The 25,983-nt window shown below is 48.9% G+C and overlaps 1 protein-coding gene across 7 annotated transcripts in view; it reads left to right on the forward strand.

The window, feature by feature from the left end:
* Nucleotides 1-25,983, forward strand: part of GHR (growth hormone receptor) — a 217,121-nt gene that overhangs the window by 88,800 nt on the left and 102,338 nt on the right. For 6 of the 7 annotated variants that reach the window (XM_054583980.1, XM_054583987.1, XM_054583985.1 and 3 more), the window contains exon 2: nucleotides 17,766-17,846. In XM_054583980.1, the coding sequence (XP_054439955.1) occupies nucleotides 17,766-17,846 (81 nt within the window). Of the gene's footprint in view, nucleotides 1-1,891; nucleotides 2,159-17,765; nucleotides 17,847-25,983 lie in introns of those variants that run through there. The other variant, XM_054583982.1, reaches the window with a different exon arrangement.

Here is a 25,983-nt window from a genome sequence, read left to right on the forward strand (position 1 = left end):
AGTTGGTCCTTTGCCCATGTTAAACCCTCCCTATCTGGGATCCTACTTCATAGTGAGTTCCAGAAGCGCTCACAGCTCTGGTAGTGCTTATCCATGTGTTTGGGGGACCATCCCATCAACAGCCAGGCCAGCAGGCACGTGACTGAGTCACGTGACCACGGCTGCAAAGTTGGCTGTGAAATGTCTCTCTCTCATTGGATCCTAGTACTAATTGAAAGACAGGAAAGCAAATATTGGCGGGGGCAACGAGTAAATGTTAGATCACATTACGGGCTGTGGTATTAACCCTGTGGGCAAGGAAAGTCATGTCAGTGTTTTCTTAAGAGGGATATCATGATCATCAGTGTGTTTCCAAATACAGTTTTTCTGTGGACTGAAGAGAGCCTGAGAGGGTGCTGGCAGCCCATTCCTGAGGCTAAGGAAGAAATGGAGGCTGGGACTTGGGCGATGCCTGGCGAGGAGGAAGGGAACGGAATGAACTCCACAGACACTGACAGCAGAGAGCCCGGCAGAGGAGGTCGAGCAAGTGTCCAGCTGACTCCCAGGTTGCTGGCCTGTGTTGCAAACACCGGAGAAAGACCAGGTTTAGAGGAGGTGTTCATGGACCCGTGTATAACCTTGGAAATGGGCTTTAGAAGTATCTGTCAGACAGCTGTTCCTGCACAGCCAGCTCGTGACTTCAGAATAAACTAACCACCCATTCCCCATCAGTCGAAGCCCCATGTCTGGTCATTGTTAACTAATCTATTCAAATGAATGCTCCCCTGTGAGGGTGTCTTGTACTAAAGGGCTTTGTTGTATTACCTGTCACAGGTTGGTTTGTCTCACACACACGTAGCAGAGCCAGCCAGGCAGAGGGAGTCTTTAAACCAGAAAAGGCCTTGCTAATTGTGTCTGTCGTCGCAAGTCACGAACAGTCCTCTTGTGTTGATAGTATGGACAGGACTGTTGGTCACACAGGGTATTAGTCACACAGATTTGCGTGAGCGGCGAGCAGCTCAGCCCACACGCAGCGATGGGCATCGTCCGGATGGTTCTGACCACGCAAAGAGGTGCAGGAAAGCAACGAAGCTTTAGAGCTGGAAAGCAGGTATTTAGTTTCTTATGTTGCTTGTATATGTGATTCATTCAGTGTTTCATGTTTTGCACCTTTTTAGTCGACGGGTGATTTTTTTTTTCAAAGATCTACTTCCATCTATTACAAGGTAATTAAAAAGAAACAAAAACCACTTCCTCTAAGTGCTGTGTCTTCCTGCGCAATTGACCAAAATATCCAAATGACCAACAACAATTAATGTGTTGGTGGTGCTAACGATTTGCTAGTCAACTCTTTTGCGCCACTGATAGGTGCTGTGGTTAAACATTTACAATTAAGCATGTTAGCGTTTCCAGTGGGCGCTGATGTTTTGGAGTTTATTCTTTGATCCTTCACTTCACAAAGGCAGTGCTGCAGTCTGGCCATGGGGGCGCTTCAGCGAGAGACCAGGGAACACAAGGGACAGACGGACACCTCCGCCCTCCGTGCACGCCATTCTTTCCCTACTTAGGGAGGCAATGAAATTAGAATCAAATAAATCTGTCACTGTCTTCAACCCATCCAACTTGTTGTCGTCATATTGTAACGCTTGGCCATCTTCTCAGCCAGTCTGGCTGGCTCTGTTGTGATGGGTCTCTTCATTTGGCAGAGGCCAAAGGAGTACTGGGCAAAGGTCGGGGTTCATTTTGTGAGGCAGTGGGCTGTGTGCCTTCATCTACTCTCCTGTGACCAGGGGTGTGCGTGTGGAGAGAGAGAGAGAGACAGAGACAGAGAGAGAGAGAGAGAGAGAGAGAGAGATTGAGAGACTGGGGGGAGGGGGAGGGGGGAAGGGAGGGATAGAGAATATAACTGATTTGGGGAGAACTGTGCCCAGGTTTATGTATGAAGGCAGCGAGAAGGAGAAACTGGAGATTGAAATGCCAAGCAGTGACCAAGAAACCCTCACCGTATTCCACCTTCAAGCCCACCTTCTCTGCCAGAATTTAATTTGATTAGAGTAATGTGGTCTGCTTGCTTCGTGACTGAATGAAAAAAGGAAACTTCAAGAGTTCTTTTTATAAACCCCAAGGGAAACCATACGGAAATCCAGGCTCTGTTTCAGGAATATCTGCTGGACTCTGGGTCAGTATGCCCTTCTTGTTCACTTTGATCGAAAGGCTGATGGTCAAGTCTCTCTTTTTTCACCCACTTTTGCATTTTTAGATATAAATCTCCAACATGGCTCAGATCACAGTTCTCCTTCGCCTCCCATCTCATTCTCCCCTCTCTGCCCTAACTTTTCTGTGTTCCCTTTTCCCTCTGCTTCTCTGCTCTTCTCCTTTCTACTCTCAGCAACACTTTGGCTTGCCCTGGAGTGTGTAAAATAGTCTTATTAGACAAAGCCCCAGACGGCCTTCTTTGTCTGCTCACCACTAAGGCATACTCTCTCTGGGCTTCCAAAGTTTGTCCCGAAGGAAGGACTAGCATTTGGAGTGTGCGAGGGGCTGGTGCATGTGGAGACACTCAACCGAGATGATGATTTACGCTCAGTAAACACTTCAGGGAGTAAATTTGGGTCCGTATCTCCCCTGTCAGCGATCGGTTTCTATTTTAGGAGAATTTCGTAAAGAAGCAGCAACAACACGATTGCACACTTGTTTTGCTTCTCTCTGAAGTCCTGGGGATGGTCGGCACTTTAGAGAAAAGCAAAGTAAGACTGTCCCTCTGTGCTTCTAGTGGGCCTCTTCGCCGGTTTTCTCTGAGGCTCTGGGTGCCTTACTGCAGGCCTGATGAAAACTGACCCGTCACACCTGGCGCAGTGGGACACCACCTACTCTCTCCCTTCCAAAGCATCCAGATGAACTTCCAACACAAGGACATCCTCCCACCTCCCCCAAAACACCTGTCTTAAAGTAGCATCAAGGGTCTCCGTGTGTTCCTTCAATAACTTCTGTGAAACAGTGTTCCAGGCGCTGCGCGAGGTGGTGGGGGTACGGAGGGGAACCCCAGGAGAGAGAGGAGAAACCCACAGATGGCTTGCAGCGTTGTGATAGAGGTTTGTCAAGGCTGTTACAGAAGAGAGGGGTGTTGCTGGAGATGCATGTCAGTGGAAGGGACCATGAGCTGAGGTTTGGGGCATGCACCACAGAGACGGATGAAGCGGGGAAAGGGCAGGAGGCAGAGGGGCAGAGGCGGGTGCAGCCTGGAGCCTCTGAGGAGCTTCCTCCGTGGACAGAGGCAGAGGGCGGGGGCAGGGAATTGGTGGAAAAGTAGGAGAGGCCAGATCCGGTCATACAGGGCTGGATGCACCTTTCTCGGAGTTTGCATTTGCGAGGCTGTTCGTCTCCAGTCTAAGAGCGCCTTTGTGGCATCCGTGTGGAGAGCAGCAGTGTGGGTTTTGCAAGGTGATAGCCTGGATTGTTTTCGGGAATATAGGCTCAGCTTGGCCCAGACTCTTGAAGGCTGGCTGAGAATAAGCTCCTTTCCTGGGTTACTCTGGGGCTCACTGCCTCCTTCAAAGAAGGGGAAGGGGGCGCTCAGCCCCTGCAGAGCGGGGACGAGGGGCCAGGCCGCTGGGGCAACTGGAACAGCCCAGTCGCCTCCTTCTGCCCATGCTGATTTGATCTGATTTGTTCTGGTTTGTTTGTCTTGAACACCTGATGATAAAGGATATTGCACGTGGTGGCCCACGTGAGCCTGAGGGAAGGCGTGGCTTTTTGCTCCTTGAAGTGCTTGTGTGTGTGCAAAAATGGAATGGCGGGTTGAAGACGTGATGGAGTTCTGAAAAAGGCCCCCTGGCCCAGGGGTGGGAGACCATGGGTGCAGCCCCCGGCTCGGCTGTCGCCAGTGCCGGGGTCTTACACACGTCGCTTCATCCCTCGGGGCTCCACTCACCTCACCTGCAAACTGAGACCTTTAATTCACGCGGTCCTCAGTCCGCGAGCAGTCTCCTGGTCCCCATCTTCGCCAACCCCGGACGTTGTGATTAATGGAAAAACTACTTAAAGCCATTGGTCTTTAAACTAGCTGTAGTTTAAGCAGTTATAATCTAGTGAGCATGGAGAATAATTTGCCACGGTCAAAATGGCAATTCATGTTCTGTCCTGTGCTGATGGTAGAGGGGAAGCAGGGAGCCACCAGCACACACCGTTCTTCTTTTTCTCTTGACTTTCTGCTTGTCTCTCCTGCAAAAGCAGAGAGAAGATGGGCCGGGGCGTCTGTGGACCCAAGGCGAGGTGCTGACAGGGAAGGCTGGCCGGCAGGGGCTGAGCTCTGCCACCCGCCAGGACAACAGGGCAGCCTGGGCAACAGGGCAGGTGGGCCCTGGCAGACTCGACCTCGCCGTGACCTTGTTTGCCTTTGGGCAATTCTCTTGCACCTGTCCCCCACACCCTCAGGTCATGATCTGGCTGCCTGAAGGTCAGCCCCGGGCACATCCTCTACCCCTTAAATCACCTTCTGCTCTCTTACCGCAACTCACTTCTCCTAAAGATCTAGAAACAATAGCTGGGTGGTGTTGTGAATGTTCTTGAGGTTGGGGGAGGCCTGGTGCCTCCGGCCTGCCTTGTACCCACCAACACCTCCCCCACACACAAGCCCTGCACAGAGGGCACACACCTACGCCCTCATGAACCCTGCGAGGCGTTGTGGCGGCGAGTGGAGCGGTAGGTGGAGTGGGCGTGCCTCTTGGTCAGAGACTTTACAGACGGCAGCATGGGCACCTGGAACGCATTTATTCCACAAATGGGTTCATCCTTGTGTGACTTCAATACTGGGGCACATTTGACAGGGAAGGTTAGGAAAAATCAGAGTGAAAGCACAGAGGAGGGATATTAAGTTTCCCGGGAGAGCAGAAGACTTCATGGAGGCGGTGATGTTGTTCGAGCACGGTTTTGAAGAGCACAGAGATCTGTGCTTGGTCTGGCAGCGCCTCGAGAGTAAAGGGAGTCGGACCAAACGGAGGCTGTTTCAGGTCTCCAGTGAGAAGAGGCGGACAGGCAGGGACGGGGGAAGGAGGAGCTCCATTCCAGAGAATTCGGAGGTAGGCTCCCCGCTTATGTTGACTTAAGTTACAGGTAAGAGGGGCTGGAGTAACCAAGGTAACGGGACAACTCTAATCTCATTAAATGAATCTCATTAAATGAGAGGAAGTCTCATAGGAAATGAAGCTCTTTGTTCATTAGGTTGGGATGGGGGTAGGCGGGAGATGCCGAGTTCCGTGTGGACAGGAGTTACCTGAGATGCTTCTGAGCATCCAGGGGTGTCATTTCTCTGTGTCTAAGGCCCCTGTCCTCTGGTTCTTCAGCATTCGCATGATGTTCTATATAAACTGCCCCCCGGGGAGGGTTCCCAGTAGCTTTTCTTCCTCATTTTGAAGTAAAAGTTTTAACTGGTAATGTGATCACAAGTGGTTGAAAGTGAAGACTTCATTTTTCAAACTGAATCAGTTTTCAGCTTGATGGGAAGACAAATGTTTAGTACCACTGTTCTGTGAGATGTGAAATAACTGATTTCACTCCAACAGATGGCAACAAAAAAAGCATGCAAACGTCTCTTCCTTTGACTTGATAGGTCCATGGTCTCCATGAGTCAAGAGTGGTTCAGGGCTTAGCTCAGCCTGCTCACGCCAGCCCTTGTCCGCCAGCGACGGATTTAGGAGGAACATGGCCAGGTCCCTGAATGGCAGTGTGGTAAACATAAGGCCCCAGGCAATTGAATGTTTAACTCGGGAGCCCTGAAAGCAAGGTCTCCAAAGTCGAGATGTTAGATTTACAAGGACATGTTAGAGTCACAGGATGAAAATAGCCTGTCTTTTCCCCTTCCACGCCACCTTTTCTTCCCCCAATAAACACATGCTCCTTGTTTTTCTCTTCCCCCTACCCTAGTCTGTTGGAGAGTTTGACCGCGGTTTTGACTTACCTTTGACACATCGTCTGGTTTTTAATTTCCTGGTGAGACCTGGGGTTCAGAGGAGCAACAAGGCCAGCAAACCGATTAAGCCAGGCTCCCTCTTGCTTTCTCACTTTCCCCGGGGTCAGCTCATGCCCAGAGTTACGTGTTCAAAAAATAAATAAGTTACATTAAATGACCCAGAGGTGATCAGACTCAAGGGGCCTGATTTGTACGAGCCAAATTCGAGAGAGGGGCCAGCATGCCAGAATGCCAGTACATTTGTCTAGTCTCCATTTCCACTGTCAAGCAATTTCATTTCAGCTGGCTATTGTATTCGTTTCCCAGAATGGGAACAAACCCAGAAAGCAAGATAAGAATCAGAAGGTCCTTTGACAATTGCAGATTTGGAATAGGGAGGCCCAGATGACGTTGGGAGAGAGCATCAGCAAGCTCTGAGAGATGATTTTACCCATTTCTGTATTGGGACATTCTTCTTGGCCGCTCCAAGCCCTCTTAGCCAGAGGGAGTTGGAGGAGACAAAGCCATTAATTATTTACTATCTAATTTTTTTAAGCATTCTTTGTCCATCATTAACTGATTGGACTAGATTGTTTTGAAAGGCCCTTCTGCCTCTGAATTTCTATGCTCTGCTAAAAAGCCACTCTCTTATAGACATATTTTGGTAGTGAATAGATAATTATCTTTTTTTTTCAATTTTGTTTTGTATTGGCTTCAGGTATACAGCTTAGTAGTTAGACAGTCAAATACGGGGTCTGACAGAAGTAAGGCCTGCGTGAGTGTGGTGGGTAGGGTAATAGTATGTATAGGTGTAATAATTTATAGTTTTAATTTGAACATTTCACCTAAAATGTCATATGGTGTGTTTGAGTGTGATAGTGCTCTGTTACAGAATTACATGCTTATGATTTTGTAATAAAAGATTTGGTAATTAAAAAGGGGGGCATCATTTGTGCCGGACCCTGTACTTCCCATAATTATTTTCTTGATGGAGGTTTAGGAAGTCAACCTTGGACTCCATAATGGACTTTCAGAAACTGTATTCATTTTCTATCGCTTCCGTAACTAATCATCATACATTTAGCAGTTTGTAACAATAGCCGTTTATTATCTCACAGCTCTGCAGGCGAGAGGTCTGGGCACAGCGTGATTTGACTGGACTCTCTGCTTGGAGTTCACAGGACTGAAATCGGTGTCGCTGGGGCTGCAGCCCCGGGCACATCCCCAGGGGGCGAACTTGCTCACTTGCTCACTTGCTCGCACGCTCCCTCGGGCTGTTGACAGAGTTCTGCTCCTGGCTCTGGGGACGCTCTTCCCTTCCCGACTCCTGGCTGGCTGGCCACCCGCTAGCAGCCACTTTTTGCTCCTTGGGGCTGCCTGCCCTGCGTCTCCCGCTTCCCAAGTGGCCCCACAGAGCAAGAGCAGGTGGAGTCCCGCTCAGATTTCTAGTCTCTCCGACCGCCCGTCTGCTTCCATGGGCTACTGTGGTTACATTGACTTACTCGGATAATCCAGGATAATCCCCCTATTTTACAATCGGTGATTGGTAACCTAACTGTACCTGCAGCGCCCCTTCAGAGCAGTGCCTGGATTTGTAGTCTTTGCTAATTGTCATTACTTCGGTGATCATATCTGGGGATGACTGATTCCGTCTATTTACATCTATTCTTTTTACTTTGCCATTTCCCAGGACAGTATTTTCTTATCCTACTTCACGTTTAGTATTTCAACCACTTGGCATAGAAAGTGGTTGATATTTGCAAAAAGCACATCAGTTGGTAGGTTGAGTGGGGGAAATTGATACTTCTTTTCTCTCCCTCCACTTGGGGCTGATGAGCTCACAGCACATCTGGTCTGCACTAGATGGGTAATTCTCAATTCCAGCTGCACTTGGGAATCACATAACAAAAAAATTAAAGTATCAATACTCAGGCCCTGCCCCAGAGATTCTGACTCACCCATGATAGAGCCAGGGCATGGGGTCTCAGTTCCCCAGGTGGCTGTGATTTCAGCCAAGGCCAAGAACTATTGATGAGCTCCAGACGTTCTATTTTGGCCATAAGGAGGCTGAGGGTGAGAAATGATTTACTTCAAGTCCTGTAACTAGGAACAGATCTGGTGTTCTGTGCCTGCTCTGTGCCACGGACAAAAGGTTTGCAGTTTCATCAGGGCTCAGTAATTATACACAAAGTGGGTGTTGGGAAGGAAAGTCTGGAACACTCTGCTCTGTGCTTCAATAGCAAGACTCTGTCTTCCTAGGACTCTTAAGAAATGACTAAACCTAGTGAAAGAGCTGTTTGAAGGTCTCCGTGGCAGCACAGCCTGCTCGTAAGCAGTAAGACGTGCAGATAACGTTCCGCACAGCCGGGGCGGGGCGGAGCGGGGGTGGCCACGTGTGTGTCCACTCTCTCGGTGTCCCAGAGCCGCAGTCTGGTGCTGCAGCTACTGCCCTGCCTGTGGCCATTAAGCACTGGACATGGCAAGTGCCAACTGTGGTGTGCTGTGCATGTGAACTACACACCAGATCCACAGACCCCACATGACAAAAAGAGTGAAATATCTCATTAATACTTTTCATAGTTACTACATGATGAAATGGTAATATTTTGGATATGTTGGATCAAGTGAAATATATTATTAAAATTAATTTGACCTATTTCTTTACTTTTTAAGGGGTTACTAGGAAGGGAAGATCACATGCATGCCCGGCACAGGTGGCTCTGTTCTGTTCTGTGACACGGCACTGTGCTGGGTGCATTTTCTGCTAATGCTGCTAACAACACACGGTGCAAGTCCAAGCTGGGGTACCTCGCGCCATCTGCAAGAGTGAGGCGGTTATTGTAAACTTCCTGGGGATAAGACCTGATAGTGATCTGCCCTGGGTTTGCCATCTATCTATTTGGGAGCCAGTCAGTCTGGCCAAATGGATTTCTTTCTATTTATATGTATAGGCTTAAAGGAGCTGGGGGACGCTCCTGTGTCAGGGGAAGAGCGCACGTCTTTTCTCTTAAGGAATGTGCCCGAGAGCAGACCGGGCGCTCCTGGAGGCTCCAAAGCCTGGGGATGAACGCTACTTCCCTTGAGCAGTACTGCCCCAAAGCATGCTGTTACATCAGCATTTATGAATCATCACCACCCTTGACACTCCTAAGCACTGGAAACACTGTGGTGTCTGCCCCTTCCGTAATTCAAACCCAAACTTGACTCCCTCGTGTTCCGTCGTTTTTCCTGTCCCATTGGTACCCTGCACAGGCGCTTATTTGGCCTGATTTAGCATTTAAGAAGGAACATGGGAAGGGAAAGGCAGGCATCAACTGCGGTTCTAACGCTTACCCAGAAATATCCTGTCTGGAGAACTCGTTCAACCTCTCAGTCTTTCTCTAATATGCAGGGTCTGGGGTCAAAGTTGAGTGAAATTGGCATTTTGCATGCTCAGCCGCTGTGCAGACTTTGGGGGGGCATCTACTCTGGGCCAGGCCCAAGGCTAGTCGTTGGGGATACAGTAGTGAGACGCAGCCACTGCCCCCAGTGCGCTCCTAGCTAAAAGGAGAGGCAGGAGCCACGGCGTCAGGACGCGCGTCCTCAGTGGATGGCAATTTTCGTGGCATCGCACTGCGCAGGATTTAGCTGATCCCAAAATCATGGAGCGGCGTACAGGCGAGGGGACTGGGCCCCCGGAGATTCAGGCCCTGCCAGCGTGACCAAGAGGGGCCCTGCTGCGCCGGCAGCAGGGCACAGGCCGCTGGTTCCCCCTCTAGCAGGGCTTTTCCAGCAGATCACACGCCTCGCACTTGGCTTCCCAGCTCTTTGGCCTTAAAAGAACAACTCCACCATTTTGGACTTGATAAAAAGTCAAGGAGAGTTTCTCCCAGTGTTTGCTCTGTAGGTTTTCTGGGTACGCTGGCAGTGGTGAGGTAGCGTGCTAATCACCGTCCGATTATAATCTCATCAAGGCAGGGTTGTTATGTGGGGACTGCATTCCATGAAATGTCTTCAGCTGCTTATCTATCATCTATTAAATTAGGTTCCGCGAAGCTTCTGAGAGTTCGAAAGAAACTCCTAACATCTTCAGCTTTCTTGAAAGCACGTTCTTCATGTTATAGATGTATCGCAGTAATAAAAATTTAGGTTTAGAAAAGAGCCTTGTGGAAAAAGAGAGAAAGCAGCAATTCAGTAGTAGGTTTGCTTTTTCAAATTCTGTTTTGGAAAAAGAAATGACTGGGTAGGTGCAAGGGTATACAGTAAGACAGAAAAAGGAACATATTGTTCAAATAAGCAGCTATGTGATTGGTTTTCTCTTCCATGTGAGAGTCACACGTGCACTGGGAATCACTGGATGCACCAGGAGAGTCAGGCTGGGTGAGTTTGCCGACCATCCATAGGAATAGTTGCTATGGCGAATTGCCGCTATTGCCAAGTGCCATGGGATCCTGCTGAACTCCAACAGAATGGCCCGTGCACTGAGACAGACCCACTCCCGACGGAACGCCCGTGCGTACCTAGATAGGAGCAGCCCCAAGCGTTCAGCACTGAAGCGCCCCTTACTCTTTCACTCCTCCAGGAAGCAAGAGGCAGAGACCCAGGTTCCTGGAGCCCAACAGCCTTCTCTGCTCTCACAAGGAGAGAGTGTTGCCAGAGCAGGTATCACGCCAAATCACTCATCATGGAAATTTACCCAAGTTTTAGCTCTAGAAATCTATGGTTCACAAAACAAGTGATCTGGACCCAGTAACCACAGCATAGACTTTTCTTACAGTCATTGCGATGGGGATTAGGGGTGAAATCAGCCTCTAGATTATTTCCCACACAATTGGGCCTCCATGTCGAAGGCCTGCAATGGCTAGTGTACCTGAGCAAAAACGGCTGGCATTCCTGCCCTATCCTGGGAGATGCACGTATTTCATTATGTGGAGCCTTCCTTCCCCTGGACCTTCGTGTAATGTAGTGCTTGATTGAAGAAGGAAGTCTCACATATATGGTGGCTGCCCAAGAACACGCTTGCTGACTGCTATTCCACCTCCCTAGGCTTCCACTTCATGACATAGAAATGAGGGCTCCCTCTCAATCTGTTCCATGGAAACATTGTAAAACATAGTCTGTTTATGGCTAGTGTGAGAAAGAGTCAAAACAACTAGCATTTATTGGCTACAGGCAGAGGGCATGCCAAGTACTTTAAAAAAAATCATCCCCTTCTGATTTTTTCTTTTTTTATGAAAAAAGTAATGCAATTATCACCCCTTTATTAGAGATGAGTAAACTGAGGTTTGGTAAAAGTGGGATTGAATCTGACACCTGAATACAAGCTCTGAACCCCGAACCTTCCACTGTCTGTAAGTGGAGATCAAGGATAGCATCTGAGGTAGAGGCTGGTGTTCATTTCTAAAGACCTGAGAACGTATCTGTGAATGATTATTAACTAAATGTGATCTGCTGACAGTGGGACAGATGGCATCACTTGAAATCGGTTGTCCAGGGTTCACTCAGAAACCCTGTCTCTCACATCTTGCATCAATGTCAGCAGATTGCTCAATCTCTGTACCTGTTACCTACATGGCACCTGGACAGCATTGTTCCCTTCCCCCATTGATGGTGTGCTGGGTCCAGTTGGTCCCAGCTTGTGAATCCGCATTCAGTGACTTCAGTGAATCCAGTGACTTGGTTAATCCAAGTTCGTGATTTGGTAGCTTAAAATCAGTCTGGGTGGAGGTGTTTACACCACAGAAATTGGCAAGTGCCCTTTCTTCCAGAGAACCAATTATTAAATATTTATTAGTACACCACTGTCTCTGACTTGAAGGAGAAATACAGTGCAAATTGTCATGCTTCTTAAGGTAAACGAAGAAAAACCTTCTTTTCTTAGGGTGGGCACCCTAAGAAAAACCTTCTACAAGTGTAAGCATACCTACTGCTTCAGTGAATCTTCTGTTCCCACCATCCTGCATTTGGAAGGGCCTCTTCAAACATAATCATAATGATCTCATATGTCATTAGCCGTACAAAATTTTATGTTGATTATTTTTTTACAGAAGCCAATATGTTCACTGTAACAGTTTAATATTTATGAATGCAAGTACAAACATACACACCATAAAATGTATATATCAATGTTGTAAAATAGAAATATAAAACATAATACAAGCCACATATGTGATTTAACATTTTCTCCTGATCGCATTTAGAAAATAAAAATCAGAGGATACTAATTTTTAATAATGTTTTGTTTAACCCAATAATCCAAAATACAATTTTAACATAGGGCGTGCCATGTGTGCTTTGCTTGTTTGATTAAAAAGGACACCTACCATGTACTACTCCAAAAAGCTTGTTTCCAGCTCATCCCTTAGACATTTAAAATGCCTTCTCACCCTGTATTTCCCACTGGATGCTGAGAAGAGAGAAATCTCAGCAAAAGTAGTGGTATCGACAATGTCTGTGAACTTTTTCTCCCTCGCTGATGGGAAGGAAATAAATCGACCTGAGGCCTGTAGGGTCAGTTTTCAAATGACCACAACCATCAAAGGGGGCCACGAACTTGCTGTGCAAACGGTTCAGACAAAACGCCTGTTGCTAATTAGAATGAGTCCTATCAAACGCCCTTTGGATTAGCCTCATCCTTTTTTACTGCCAAGTGTTTAGAAAAGCCTCACCAAAAAGTCAACGAGATTCAGTTTTGCAATATTTCATTAGTCATCCACACCAGCATCAGAAAGTACACATTTATGAGGTTATCTACCTGGAGTCTTGGTTTTGCAATATAACGATTCTGCTTCTGTGGTCATTTTTTTATCAGCTCATTTTCGGTATCTGAATAGCTAGATCAATAAAACAAAAATTGGGGGAAACATTATTTCTGATCGATTCAGCTGCTGTTTGGTATTTTGCTTTAATAGGACTGCAAGCAACTAAGCCTATCATTTTATTACTTCCATACTTTAATATGCTACAGCACACTTGTTGGGATGCTTTTGATCACTTTTCTTTTAAAGACTTGCTACAAATCAGAGGGTGTAGGTAGTTTGGGGTGGTGGTTCGTCTTGTCTGTGCCAAATTACAAACCAGATACGAGCACGCTCTTCCCTGTATACTTTTTAATGCTACTTTTAAGGAAGGTGATGTGGGGTTCTGCATGGGATAGTCTGGTCTTCACATTAAATTCATCTGATTCCCATCATCTCTGTGTCAATATCTCTGAAATCCAGAAATGACCTCCTTTCAGTCTTGGGTCTTGTACCTTCAACTTCCTCTTAGACGTGGCTGACATTCCCACAAGTCTCATAACCGCCTCAAGCACCAGCTCTCCAAGGCAGTCATGCGACCTTCTCCTCCCTCTCACCAACTCGGATCCCAAGTCCCCGATTCCTGGTGATAGCAGCAGCTTTCATTCCCACGTGTGCTCCACGCGCCGTCATGTGGGACGGACACAGCTCTCAACCCTCTTCGGGAACATCCCGTCGTCACCGTATCTTGTCAGTGTTTCTCGGTGGCACTAAGTTAAGGAGGTGCAAGGGGCAGATTTCTGCTGAGAAAATTCACTTTCGCACCTGATGTACCTGAACCAAAACCGGAAGTGAGCCGCTGACTGCCGTGAGTCGCCGTCTCCTTCTGTCCGCGGTACTCACAATTCCGAACCCTGCTCTCTGGCTTCCCGGCCCTCTTTGTCTGTGGCCCGGGACGGATCAGAACCCAGACCCACAACCCCGCACTGCACGCATGGTCGGAACTTTTACCCGCAACAAAGGCTCACCCATGCCCTCTTCCTTTCTCTAGCCATCGCGACCTTATTTGTCATTTAGTTCTCATTTGAAGCCCGTGCCTCCCGTGGCTTTTTGCCGGACTCGGACCTTCCATGGGGAGATGTGCTTCTTTTCCCAGTCGCCTGGGCCTCTCTCGCCTAATTCCTGAGGTCAAGAACCCGATTTTCGGTGCTTCAGTATTCCCCATTGTGTCTTGCACAATGCAACAGGCACTCGCAGTTCAACAAATATTGCTAATTTTAAATTAAAGAGAATTGGACCAATTGTTTTCTTTGCCTGGAGTTGGTTATAACAAGTTGGAATAATATTATATTTAATCTCCATTTCTTCTCATGTGTTTATGGACTGTTTTATAGCCAAGAAATAAAAGTCCGTCTATCACAAGCCTAACCGACGGGGAGGTCTCCTCGCCGGGCAGCCTCCAGGATGAAAACTCTGGCCTGGGAGATTGCGCAGCTTTCCACTGGCCCGGCCCTGCCCTGCGGGAGGGGGAGCAGGCGGAGGCCTTGGCGCTGGGAGGGGGGCGGGTGCTCCACGGTGCAGGAGTAGAAGCTTGTCTGTGCGCCTGCAAGCGCACATCTTGCCATGAGGTCATAGCTGAGGAATGTACGGATGTTGTTGGAGAGGGCTTTTCCCTAGAAAAGTATTGCAAACTAAAAAACCCAGTCAGCTAAGGTACTGTTTTGTGTAATCCTCCGGCCAGTGCCTGCCTCTCCTTGGACTGTGATGCTGGGGAAGGGGACAATGGGACTTTGTCGTGCTCACATGTGCCACATCGCTGGTAGATGACATTCAAGGGCTGAACTCTGCGCGTTGTAGCTGTCCTCTCCTAGGGAGGCCCTGTCTCACCTAGAACCTAAGGAACGAGGATCCTCTCCTCAGGAAGCTGCCGCACAGAGCTCCACGGAGGAGAAGGGGACAGCTTACGATGCAGCTGGACAGAGGGCCCACTGGTCCGGCTTATGTGGGGTTCTCTAGGGCGCTCACTGGGGAAGTGCAGCTGGTGGCCACTGGAGTTGCTGACCCCAAGCCAGCAGCAGTGCAAGGGGAGAGCACCAGTCTCTGCTGGGCCACCAGCCCTTACTGACACAGCCCCCCACCCCCACCTTCCTTCTGCCCCGAGCCCCGGCGGGGAGTCACGCTGGGGCCCTGTGCACGGCCCCTGTTTGGGGTAATGGCAGTTTTACAGGCCACCCTTTTCTTTTCTTTCCTTTTCTTTCTTTCTTTCTTTCTTTCTTTCTTTCTTTCTTTCTTTCTTTCTTTCTTTCTTTCTTCTTTCTTTCTTTCTTTTTTTTTGCTCTAGGAGTGGGCAGGCAGATTCCTGTTTAATTTTGCCCGGGGGAATTCTGATCTGTTTGCTTTGTGAGACAGAATATTTTCCATGGAGATATGTTTGGTTCATAGGGGGCTGGCGATAATCAGCTTGTTACGGGTTCAAGGTTCATGTGCTGGACACTTCAAAGGCCAAGATTCAAAATACCAGAGTTTGAAGTTAGGAGAGGTTTATTGATGGAGATGGCGCCAGCTTGAGAAGATAGGGGATGCCTTATAGGTCCCACAAATGCGTGTGAATTGAGCCCAGAATTCAGGCATCTTTTATGTCAAGAGAAGGGAGGAGGGCTAGGGCAAGAGGCATGTCATATAGGCCCAACGAGGAAGCAAGGGAGAGCACAAAACCTCCAGAGCTGTTTGTTCCCTGGTTCCTTGGCCCCTGCTGACCTGCCCTGGTCATGAGGCTCCTGCAGATCTTTGCCAAAAGTTCCAACCTCAAGCAGAATTCCTCTGATGATTAGCCTCCCCAGAGCAGGAAATACTCAGCTGGAGGCCCAGGGAGACGCACAGGCTAGAGTTAAGGTAGAGCCGGAGCGCAGGCATGGCCCTCTGTTACAAGCTGCTTCTTCAGGGGAAGTGAGGCTCACACGCAGGCTGCAGCTTGGGGCAGGCGTCAACTACTATTCACCTGAAGCAAGATTCACACGTGTCCCTCACCCACCGTGTCTCTGTGGGTGGTATGAAGAGTTGACTTCCGGACCAGCAAAGGCACCCTTCTGAGACAGGCAAGCTTCGTTACACCCCTCGTCAGCTAGGAAGCAGACGCACAGCCTGGGCACAGGGAATCGGTTAGAACCGACGGCAAGCGAGCGTGTGCCCAGAGGCTGCTGTACCTGCCACCGACTGCGGGGGGCGCGAGGGTGAGATGAACTCGTACAGAGTTCAGCTCCTCAAGGCTTTTTGTATTTAAAAAAAAATACTTAAAAAATAGAATTTAAAAGGAAATATCCAGTTACCAACAGGATGGCGTTTTTCAGCCCATAACATATTGGTGTTTAGCCTTTTTAGGTACTTCCGCTGCTGGCCTCAAAGTTGTCACCCAGGAGCAGAGGACATAGGGAGACAAGCTCAGGGGAGCCCACTGGCCAAGCAGGCGAGGAGGATGCAAGGCCGTTAGGCAGAGCCTTCCAGGTTAGGGATGTACACCGTGGGTGTCCTAAGTCCCACAGCCGGCGAAATGGGTTCATCTGTGGTCCCCTCGGTCTATCAGGGACTCCCAGGGGCCACGTGTGACGGGGTTCAGACGCAGGAAGAGATTCCATTTACATACAGATGTGGTTTCTTAGAATTTTTTAAGAATACAAAATCATATGGAACAAAGAAGTGATGGGTGCCCTGACCTGGTGTGGCTCAGTGGATGGGGCGTCGTCCCACCAAGCGAAAGGTCTCCAGTTCGATTCCCGGTCAGGGCACGTGCCTGGATAGCACGCTGGTCCCTGGCTGGGCACGTGCGAGAGGCCCCCTCTGTTTCTCCCTCCCTTCCCCTCTCTCTAAAAATAAATAAATAAAACCTTTTAAAAAAGAAAAGATGGCTTATTCGCTGTCTAGACATGAGCATACAGGACCTGCGACCTTTTATGCCTCTTCAGAACGATGCAGCCGTTTCCAGGGACCACCTCATTCTGTTACCCAGGAAAGCAAACATTCTTGTTCATCATTCCCACCTGAGGAGGGGTAGTCAGAAGGGCTATTTCATTATTGTCAAGGATGTACAATAACAAAAATAGGGCCGACAGGGGCCCGGAGGGGCCCCCAGTGAGACGATCCGACATACCTCAGTGACTCATGAGTATAGGTAGTGACTCATAAGTAAAATTTCATAGCAAGGTTGGCATCAATTAGTCGTCAGGTGCAGCAACAGCTCTCCTGAGGGCAGTCCGCCGAGTTCATTTGAAATCGGCCCGGACTCGCCCCTTCAGAGATCTTGGAAGTGGGCACCTGGTTCACCGAGTCCAAGGAAGCGCGTTCCCCGCAGGCAAAGGTGAGCGCTGCGGAGGCATACTGACCTGACGCCGTGCATCACACCGCAGGCTCGGGGCGTGGCCGCGCCCGGGATTCCAAGCAGCTGGCCGGAGGCACGCGCTGACCCTGGGGTGAGCCCGAGGTGTTCACATTCCTCCGAAGACGACATAAAAACCCAGGAGGACAGCAGGTGCCCTGGGGAGGCCACCCGAGCAGCACAGAGGCTCTGTTCTCTCCTGCTCCTCGCCTTCCCCGTTCTGCCGCCCGCCAGCCGAACCTCTTCGGATGCTCACGCTCGGTGTTCTGAGTGTTCAGTGAAGTTCACTGGGACACACGCTGGAGGAGCTTTACTATTACAGTAGGTTGGTTTAGTTGCCCTTTTACGGCCTGTCCAGCTCGCGGCCCGGGCTTGGTGATAAGGCGGACAAGCTTCTCTTTCCAGTTCCCGTGAAAGTGAGCCGCGCTGGCCCCTCTCGTGCGTCCGTGCACGGGGGTCGTCGGTCGCGGGGTGGCTCTGTGGCCGTGGGCCAGGGCGTGCGTTTCTCTGGTGTCTGTGTTATTGCCTGAGGCCAGCCCCGGCGGGGAGTAGAGCTCGTTACAACCTGCCGTTGGCTCGCGTGAAAAGTATGACAATATGAGACTCTGGGGCATTGGAAGGCTGACCAGGAGGATTTCTTGTAGAACTGGCAGGCTTGTCAGCTCATTTACAGCTTAAACGGTCTTCAAACAGCCTTTCATGACGATGGTCTGCTTTCGTCGGCCTCATCTTGTGCTTTTCTGTGTGATTGCAGGTCCCACAGGTATGGATCTCTGGAAGCTGCTGCTGACCTTGGCGGTGGCGGGCTCAAGCGATGCTTTTCCTGGGAGTGAAGGTGAGTGTTGTTCTCCTGTTCCCACCCACCGTGTTTCGAAATAACACTGAACTTTCTGTGTTAAATCTAAGTTCTTTGATTGATCTAAACAAAATACGTAAGTTTTAAGAAGCAGCAGATAGGACACTGATCTTTAAAATCACAAACTCGGAGGACTTTTGTGATGATGTTTTACGGGGAACACAGTGGCCAGCCTTAGCATCTGGTGTTTTCACATCAAAAATAAATGCTGCACATCATGCTGAGGGCACCGATGGGAAGAAGACGAGCCAGGCCTCTCGGTCCTCAGGCTCTGGGAAAGATACTGGAATTATACCGAAGGGATATTAACCTACGATCACCAGCTCATCTGTGACTGAGGATGTCACAGTCTATTTGCAGAGCTCAGAAAGAAGGCCTCTTAACCATATTCTCTGACAGTAGAAATTGCAGGTTTCAAATAAATCTTACTTCTCCCTTTCTGGATGATTACCCTTTGGCGAAGTGTGAAGGAAGAGACTCTTGAAATAGGGGATCACGTATTCAGAAATCCTGCGCTCCCTCGGCTGTCCCTGCAGTTCTTCCCGCAGTCTCTACCCTCCTCCGGGTGGGGAAGGCTCCGTCTAGTCAAACTGATGTCTGAGAGCAGAAATAACTAGAGCAAGAAAGGGTCGTGAAAGGAAGTGAGAAGATGGATTTTCCTGTCTAGAAAGAAAACTGTGTTCACGTAGGGGCGGGGATCTTCTTAAAAGCTTGTCTTGAGTACTTGACTTTTTTCCTGGCTTCCAGAGAGGAGAGAAGCGATTTATGCTGCCCAGGCTGGGACACCACATTCCACTGCTGCTTTAAGAAGAGCTGACCCTCCTGCTCAGCCCATGTTGGGAAACGCGGCTTCAGGGCAGAGGTGGTACCTTCAGGTGTCCTCCCTGAACTTAGAGCCCAAAATAAGTTGGTGGTAGTGAGCTGCTGAGGGCGACTAGGGTAACTAGGAAAACAAGAAAGGTAAAATGTGTTATTTTATCTCTTAAAGCAATTTGAAAATATTTATAGAAAAGAAGTCATAATTGTTTGAAATATTTCTGGGTCCTTCTGGTGTTATAAAGTCAACACTGTGCCAGTCAAACGTGGAGAGAATCGCGGGCTCCGGTTCAGCAGCTTCTCCCGGGGCTGGTTTTAGACCCTGGTTCTGAGCCAGAGGGTGACAGCTGAGGTCCTCTGCTCTTCCAGAGCCACAGCAGTGGCTTCGTCTCACCCTGTTCCATTAAGGTGACTTTCACGCCGCTGGGCAAGGCTTGAGGAATTTTTTAAAATCTGTGAAACGAAAAGTATGGCAAAGGAAATATTGAAAGACGTATCTTTAAAAAATGTATCCCCAGATGAAAGACTGGAGCATAAGTTACAGTGTAGACCTAGAGGGTCTACAAGGGCATCTCTGGCAGCTGCTTGGATGTTTTAGCTTTGACATAAACCTTTAGCCTCAGAAGGAAAGTGGAGAAAGCACCATTAGCTCTGGCTTCACGTTTGCCTTTTGTTTTGCTCACTGATACATTTCGTTTGTTTGCTATGTCTCTTTGTTCGGGAGGAGCAGAGCGTAAGAAAATGCAACAGTTTATGGTAAACACAAACCAGGCAGCTTAGAGCGCTTGTACCTAATAAGTAATCGAGCAAGGAGCACATTTCTCCCTCCTCCTTTTTTTTTCTTTTAGTGAGCTAAACAGAGTTCCTTTGCAATATGTGGCTCCTCCAGAATACCACCTTAAAATGCCCTGGGATGGTTATAGATGGTGCCTGATGTTTCTGTAAGAAGGTGCAGATAGATGAGCGTGTTCGAACATGAGCACGCCGTTCTGGCCATTTCTCTGATGGATTTAGCCGAAGTGATCACATGACGGGACAGGGATTAAATATCAGATAACATTCGTGGGCCATGCCAGGTTCAGATTGTAGCCAAATAGTTTTACTTTTATTTCCTTTCCCATTGTATAAGGTAGACTAAAAATACAGGTGAGGATTATTTTAAAAAAGGAAACACTACTGTATTTCACCAACCACTCATTTAAATTCCATGTGGTCAGTAAAACACGTGGCCGTGCTGAGTAAGGTATTTGGAAAGCGTCACCTGCAGAAAAGTCACCCAGGAGCTGGGAGAAGGTGACAGATCGCAGTGCCTGGGGAAGGTTGGCACTTGAAGTGTTGAGCAGGGATTTTCTTGCCTGGGCAGATGAGCAATTAGAAATACACTGGCCCTGAGAGGCTTTTTTATTAAGTCTAATTGCCCTATGGGAAATTTAATGAGAACTAAACATTGAACAGTGCCACCATTATATTAGCTAAAGTGTTGCAATAGATTCTCTCTCGCTGTCTTTCATCCTGAGTGTTAGTCTCTGTGCCTGCTCCTCAAGGCAGGTTATGCAGTCTCAGAGAGACTTTCTTATTCCAGAATCAGGAGTGACCAACAGTTACGCCTCCCTTCCAGAGGGCTTCCTGGGGCCGGGCCGTGTCAACTGGCTACGTCCGAACTGCTGCTTTGGGGGGATGCATTTAGTGAGAACTCTGTTTCAAGATTTGATGGACGTAAATAGCTGTCCAAGGAGCGCCTCTGATAAGTGAGCTCTTATCACTTCTATTTCAGTCAGCGCATCATTGAGCATGCTCACTGACCTCAGCAACCTGAGGCGGGAGCAGGCCTGCCCTGCAAAAGTCCAGTCTAGTTGGGATGTGATAAACTTCTAGAAATTAATGAGAGACTATATCGCTTTCAGGTGTAGATTGTGTGACAAATACTAATGGTCAAGGTGCTCTGAAAAAGAATAAACCAAGGTGGGCTGGACTAGTTAATTCAACAAATTCAACGTACAGATATTTTTTTCTCATCGTTCTCCTTTCAAAGATCAAACTTAGGGCTATGAAGGATACAGTGATTCTCCTCTAAAGGAACTTACCATGAGTTAAGAGATCAGGATATACACAAAGAATTATGGTAGGAAGCAGGGTTTATTAACGACGGAAGGAGCCGCCCAAACTACACTCTGAACGAGTGAAGAGAGGCAGGTCACTCCCGGCCGTAGTGAATTAGAGAGAATTTCCGCGGAAGCTAGACTACTGGGTTAGGACTTTGAAGTCTGAGGCGAGCAGGAGGCAACTCTAGGAATAGCGGCTGTGACAAAGGAACAGCATGAACGAAGCACACAGGGACCGACGTGAGGTGTGCATGGAGAGCAGTTTGTGTGGTTACTGGGTTTCTACTGCGGACAGGGCGCCATACCAGGGGGTGCATTACTAGGGGGCGCATGGTTCCATTTCACACGCTTGGTGTCCAACCGATATTTTTTGAGCACCTGCTTTGTGGATGGCATCGGATTAATTTGGACAGAAGGTGTGGTGCATGACCACTGTATTTGTAACTATTCCCTTTGGCAGTAAACTGAGGTCAAAAGATTTGAGTTAAATTATAGAAGGCCTGTTGATGGTAAAAGCTTCATGGAGCAGGCGAGACCTCCTGGGCCTTGAAATATGGCTGGCATTTGGAGAGGAAGAGATGAGAGAGGAGGTATACACCATATCCTGCAAATCATAGTTCTTCTCAAAGCCGTAGGGCAGGCAGAAGGGCTCTGTACATCTGTGTACATCCGTGTACATGATAGAACATTGTGTTTATAATATTTATGTATAGCATATATAATATTTATATATGTATATGTGTGTACCTATACATACATTGTGTAAATATTATATTAAAAATATATATATATTAGGTGTGGCTTGTAGGCAAAGCACATACCTAGTATCTTACCACTCTAAAAATTAAAAAGTTCTATATTCCTCTCTACCTCTCAAGATAAGCCACTTGTACTCGGAGTGAGAGGCCATGTCTTGAAGGAATCAGGATCCCCCAAATAGTGTTCTCTTTATATCTTACATTTTCCCTAAACTTATGCACACTGGCACTGGAAGTGACGGGGAAAAGCCACACAGCTTTAGATGCTGCTGTCCCTTCCGTCACCATGAGGCAGGAAGAAACCTTACAGCCTCTTCTAGTGCCGTGGCCCGAGTCCGCGTGCATCGGCAGCCCTGCGCCGCTGGTCCGGCTGGTGTCGCACACGGCCCTGACGCTGGGGTTCAGCAGGCCACGGGAGGCCAGGCCATGGAGCTCCGGGTCTTGTCTGTCCAGACGGTGCCAGTGGGAGACAGGAGGGTAGACCTTCGGAGATGATGACACAGATGTCTTTCAGCAAGGCTTTCCCGAGCACTGTTATGGATTCAGGGGGGAATTTTAAATTTATGTTTTGCCTTTATGAAGCTCACGGTCTGCAGAAGAGAAGATAGACAAGGAAACATAATTTAATTCTGGTCCCCTTCGATGATGGAAGAGCTTTAATACTGTTCAGTTTTCATTTTGGAACTCGCACTGGTAATCGTATAAAAGTGAAATCGAGGGAGATGAATGTGGGGGAAGGTGATTGTAAAGGTCAGGGGAGAGATGACGTAAGTGTGGCCGTGGTGGTGAAAACCAGATGGATCACAGGCAGATGCTGAGACGGGGTCACCCGTGCTGGGAGTCGGATTACGTGTGGGGTTTTGCCTTCAGGAACTATCAGAGCTTTCTTACTCCATCCGTTGCTCAGTGTCCACATTTTTAGGTGATGTTATCAACATCAGCACTGACTCACTTTTAATACAGTGAAGTCCTGGAACACACCCCTGCCTACAAGCAGAGAGGTGGTCCTTGCACGCAACAGCTCTGTGGGGGAGGAACCGTACTGAGACTGAAGACAGCAGAGAACCTAAGCTCCCTTATTTCATACCGTTTCCCAGCACCCTGCCTGCGCCTAGCTTGGGTCACACTGCCAGCCGGTCCCCTCCGCAGTGCGGCTGTGGTACAGCTTAGACTGCCGAGCACTGAGGGGCCATGGCTCAGACACAGGCCTGCACAGCCCCCTCACCAGGTAGTCCCTGGACATTATGACTGGATCCCTGAGCCCTTGACAGATACCCCCAGATATTTTTGTCATCGCTGGAGTATGTGTTTACCTCATCAAATGCAGTAAACTGTACATAGGAAGGGTTGCGAGAAGCAAAGCTGTGTACAGGGCAGAGGCTGGGAGGTTGGCTGGGCCTGCACAGGAGCCAAGTGACACCCCACAAGCAGGCGGCAGTGTGAACGAGTGATACAAAGTCTGTGCCTTGCTCACTGGTAATGCAAGGATGGGGACCTCTCAAGAATTATGTGGACTTGGAGTGTTCTATGCACACATGCCAACGATCGGCTGCATTTGTGACCTTCCACCTTAGCTCCTAAGTCTTCCAGGACAAGAGTCAGTCTTGGGATGCAGAGTGCCACACCTCTTTGGTTGAGTAGCCTACACGGGGACTTCGTTCATGGGGTAAACGAGAACGAGTTTGACATTTGACGTGCGATGCTTGGCCACAGCTCCTGGTTTCTTGCATCTGGCTTAACACTAACCCAGGTTCAACTGTGCAGAAGTCCACGCCAGCTCGGACTGGGCCAGCGCGCCAGCTGCTGCCTAAGATTACCTTCCCCAGCCAGGGTCCCAGGGCCGCCCAGTCACCCAGCCCATTTCTCCAGGCAAACCCTCTCGGAAAGACCCTGTCGTTGGTGCTTTTGTCCTCACTGTGAAGTTAGGTCAATGGGTTATTTTCCTAGAGGCAGTTTTTGGTTAAGGCTCCACCTTAATCTCTGTGATAAAGAGCTTTAGGCACTTCAGAGCCATCAACAAAGGCATCTTTTGACACCCAGCCCCTGCTCCTGGTAACTGCCTGCTTATCCCTGGTACTGTGCACCTAACTCCTCATCAGGCATGGTCCCTGGCCGCCGCCACCCCAAGGACCACCCTCCTCTTTCGTGGGGCCATCTGGCTTTTTCAGCGATACTCACGTGGCTGCTTAAGGAACGCTCCCCACGGTGTCAGCCTCGCCCTCACCCCAGGGCGAAGCTTCCCCGCCACCAGCACGTGGACACAGGAAGCTGGCTGATATGTCACATAAGCAGCTCTGAGACCTGGTGCAGCCAATCACACCGCAGGGGAGTCCACAGAGCCCGCCTGGTGCTCGGGGCACAGCCTGCAAGGCCCCGAGCCCTGAGCTCTTCTTCCACCTCAGCAGCACATCAGAGTTTTCTATTTCCCAAATGTGTTCCAAAGGGATCCGTGGTATTTCATCCAATACATCCATCAGGAGGCTCTGTTTCTGTTTCTATAACAACAGACTGGCCTTAAGCCTTGACCTTAACAAAATTACAGGTCTGGGTCACCTCTCCAGGGCAGGCCTGCAGGGTCTCAGCATGAAGGACCATGTCCCTGCCCCGAAGAAGATGTCTCATGATGTTGTCATAGAAACTGTCACCAGGAGGCTGGACACAGGGAAGAGGTGGCGGGGGGTGGGGGGGTGGCAAGTGCAAGGGAGGTAGCATTTCTTGTGTGCCCCTCTTCTAAATGAAATTGTCATGACATCTGTGTTTCAGGTTCTGTGACAAAGTCTGGATTGAGCTTGAAATACATACAGTTTAATTTTTTTCAAGTAATTGATGAAGTGACCCCTGCAAACCTGTGTCATAAATTGTCATGGGCTTAGAAGTCACTAGGCCTTCAGACCCACGAGGATGTCTTGTGCATCCCTGCTTCCCTGCCCTCCAGCGGGCTGACAAGCAGAGCGGGTCTCTGTGGATTTGTTGAATGAATGAATGAATCAGCATCTGAATCCTGGCCTGGAACTTTCCCAATCACACCCCACAATTGTCACCAATGCTCTCTGTCGCTGGTCCTTACCAGAGCTGTGCTGAATTAGGATCCCCTTCCATCAGGAGGGGTCTAGAAATAGCTGCACACGGTAGTACCCAGAGCCAGTGGCCTCCAAGAAACCCCAAGCATCCTTGTGCCCTGCCCCAAGCCTTGCATTTGGGGCTTCCCCCATGGAGGAAGTGGTTCCATTTTTTTACTGTGTATTTCATACTCCACCAGGGCCAGAGCTCTGCCCTACTGACCAATGGCGAGGAACCTGAGGCCTCTCCTTTTTCCAGGTGACTGAGCTCTGTACCCCATGCACCAGCCACGGGCCATCACCCTGCCCTGACTGAGCAAGTCACCCAGCACCAGCCCCCTGACAACACCTCTATCTGCACTCCACCTACCTGATTAAATCTCCTCAAATATGGACAGACAGAGCGAGGTATAATGAGATCTGCAGATTTCAAATCCAACTTTTCTGTGCCCCTTTGGACATTGAACTTGAGATTATGAAAGATGCTGATTAGGAATCATATGAATAGCTGGATCAATTTTCCCAGCCCCATTCCTTGAACATCAGGTCTCTCGAATTTCCCAATGAGAGCCCATCTTGAAGTATGAAACTCTGAAAATTAAAAGCCTAAGTTATGTTGATTATAACCCTTAATTTCTTACTATCTGGATATGAAAAAAAACTGGTATTTTGTGTGTCCTCTCATCTTTTAGTAAAACATTGCAAATTTGTATAAGGAGAAATAACAATGAGTAGACTATTTGGCTTCCAGATAGCCATGTGCTATGTGTACATATTAATACGTTCACATTAGTGGAGCTTGAGCTGGTGATATTTAGCCTTGACTTCCCCAAAGATGAGAGGTCATTTTTTTTTGTAGGAAAGGAGCATTTTGTGGCTGCCTACCCCTTAGGACTGATCCTCCTCTGCCCAGCCATTGACCCAGCTGCTTCCTTGGTTGGAGCCTGAGGCACCATGCTTTTCCTAACAACAGCTACTGAATGGACACATGGTGATGACCTTAGGGCAGCAGGGAATTGAGGGAAGTCTTCCTGCACTGTGTCAAGGCACCATTTGGCCAGATCAGCTGTCGAGGAATAGAAGGCAGGGAAGCACCGATGTGCCTGCTCAGACACCCTGGCGCGGCTTACAAGCTGGTTCACTCCACTGCCTGCCTTCTGTTGTGAGTCTGCTAGCACCGGACTCTCTGAGTGTCCACTCAGAACCTCATAAGCACAGTTGACTAGCTCTCTCTCCCCTTTGCTGCTATGCCTTGGCCTGACTTCCTGGAAAGCTGTGATCGAGGAATAGAAGGATCTAGATGAATGCCTGCGTATCTCCTGGCCATAGCCACATGTCAGAGTCTCATGTATAGAGCAAGTTTGGGAAAGGCACACAGAAT

This window comes from Pteronotus mesoamericanus, unplaced genomic scaffold (genome assembly GCF_021234165.1).
Source record: "Pteronotus mesoamericanus isolate MK-2021 breed Mesoamerican mustached bat unplaced genomic scaffold, CSHL_Meso_final contig_75, whole genome shotgun sequence".
Classification (NCBI taxonomy): domain Eukaryota; kingdom Metazoa; phylum Chordata; class Mammalia; order Chiroptera; family Mormoopidae; genus Pteronotus; species Pteronotus mesoamericanus.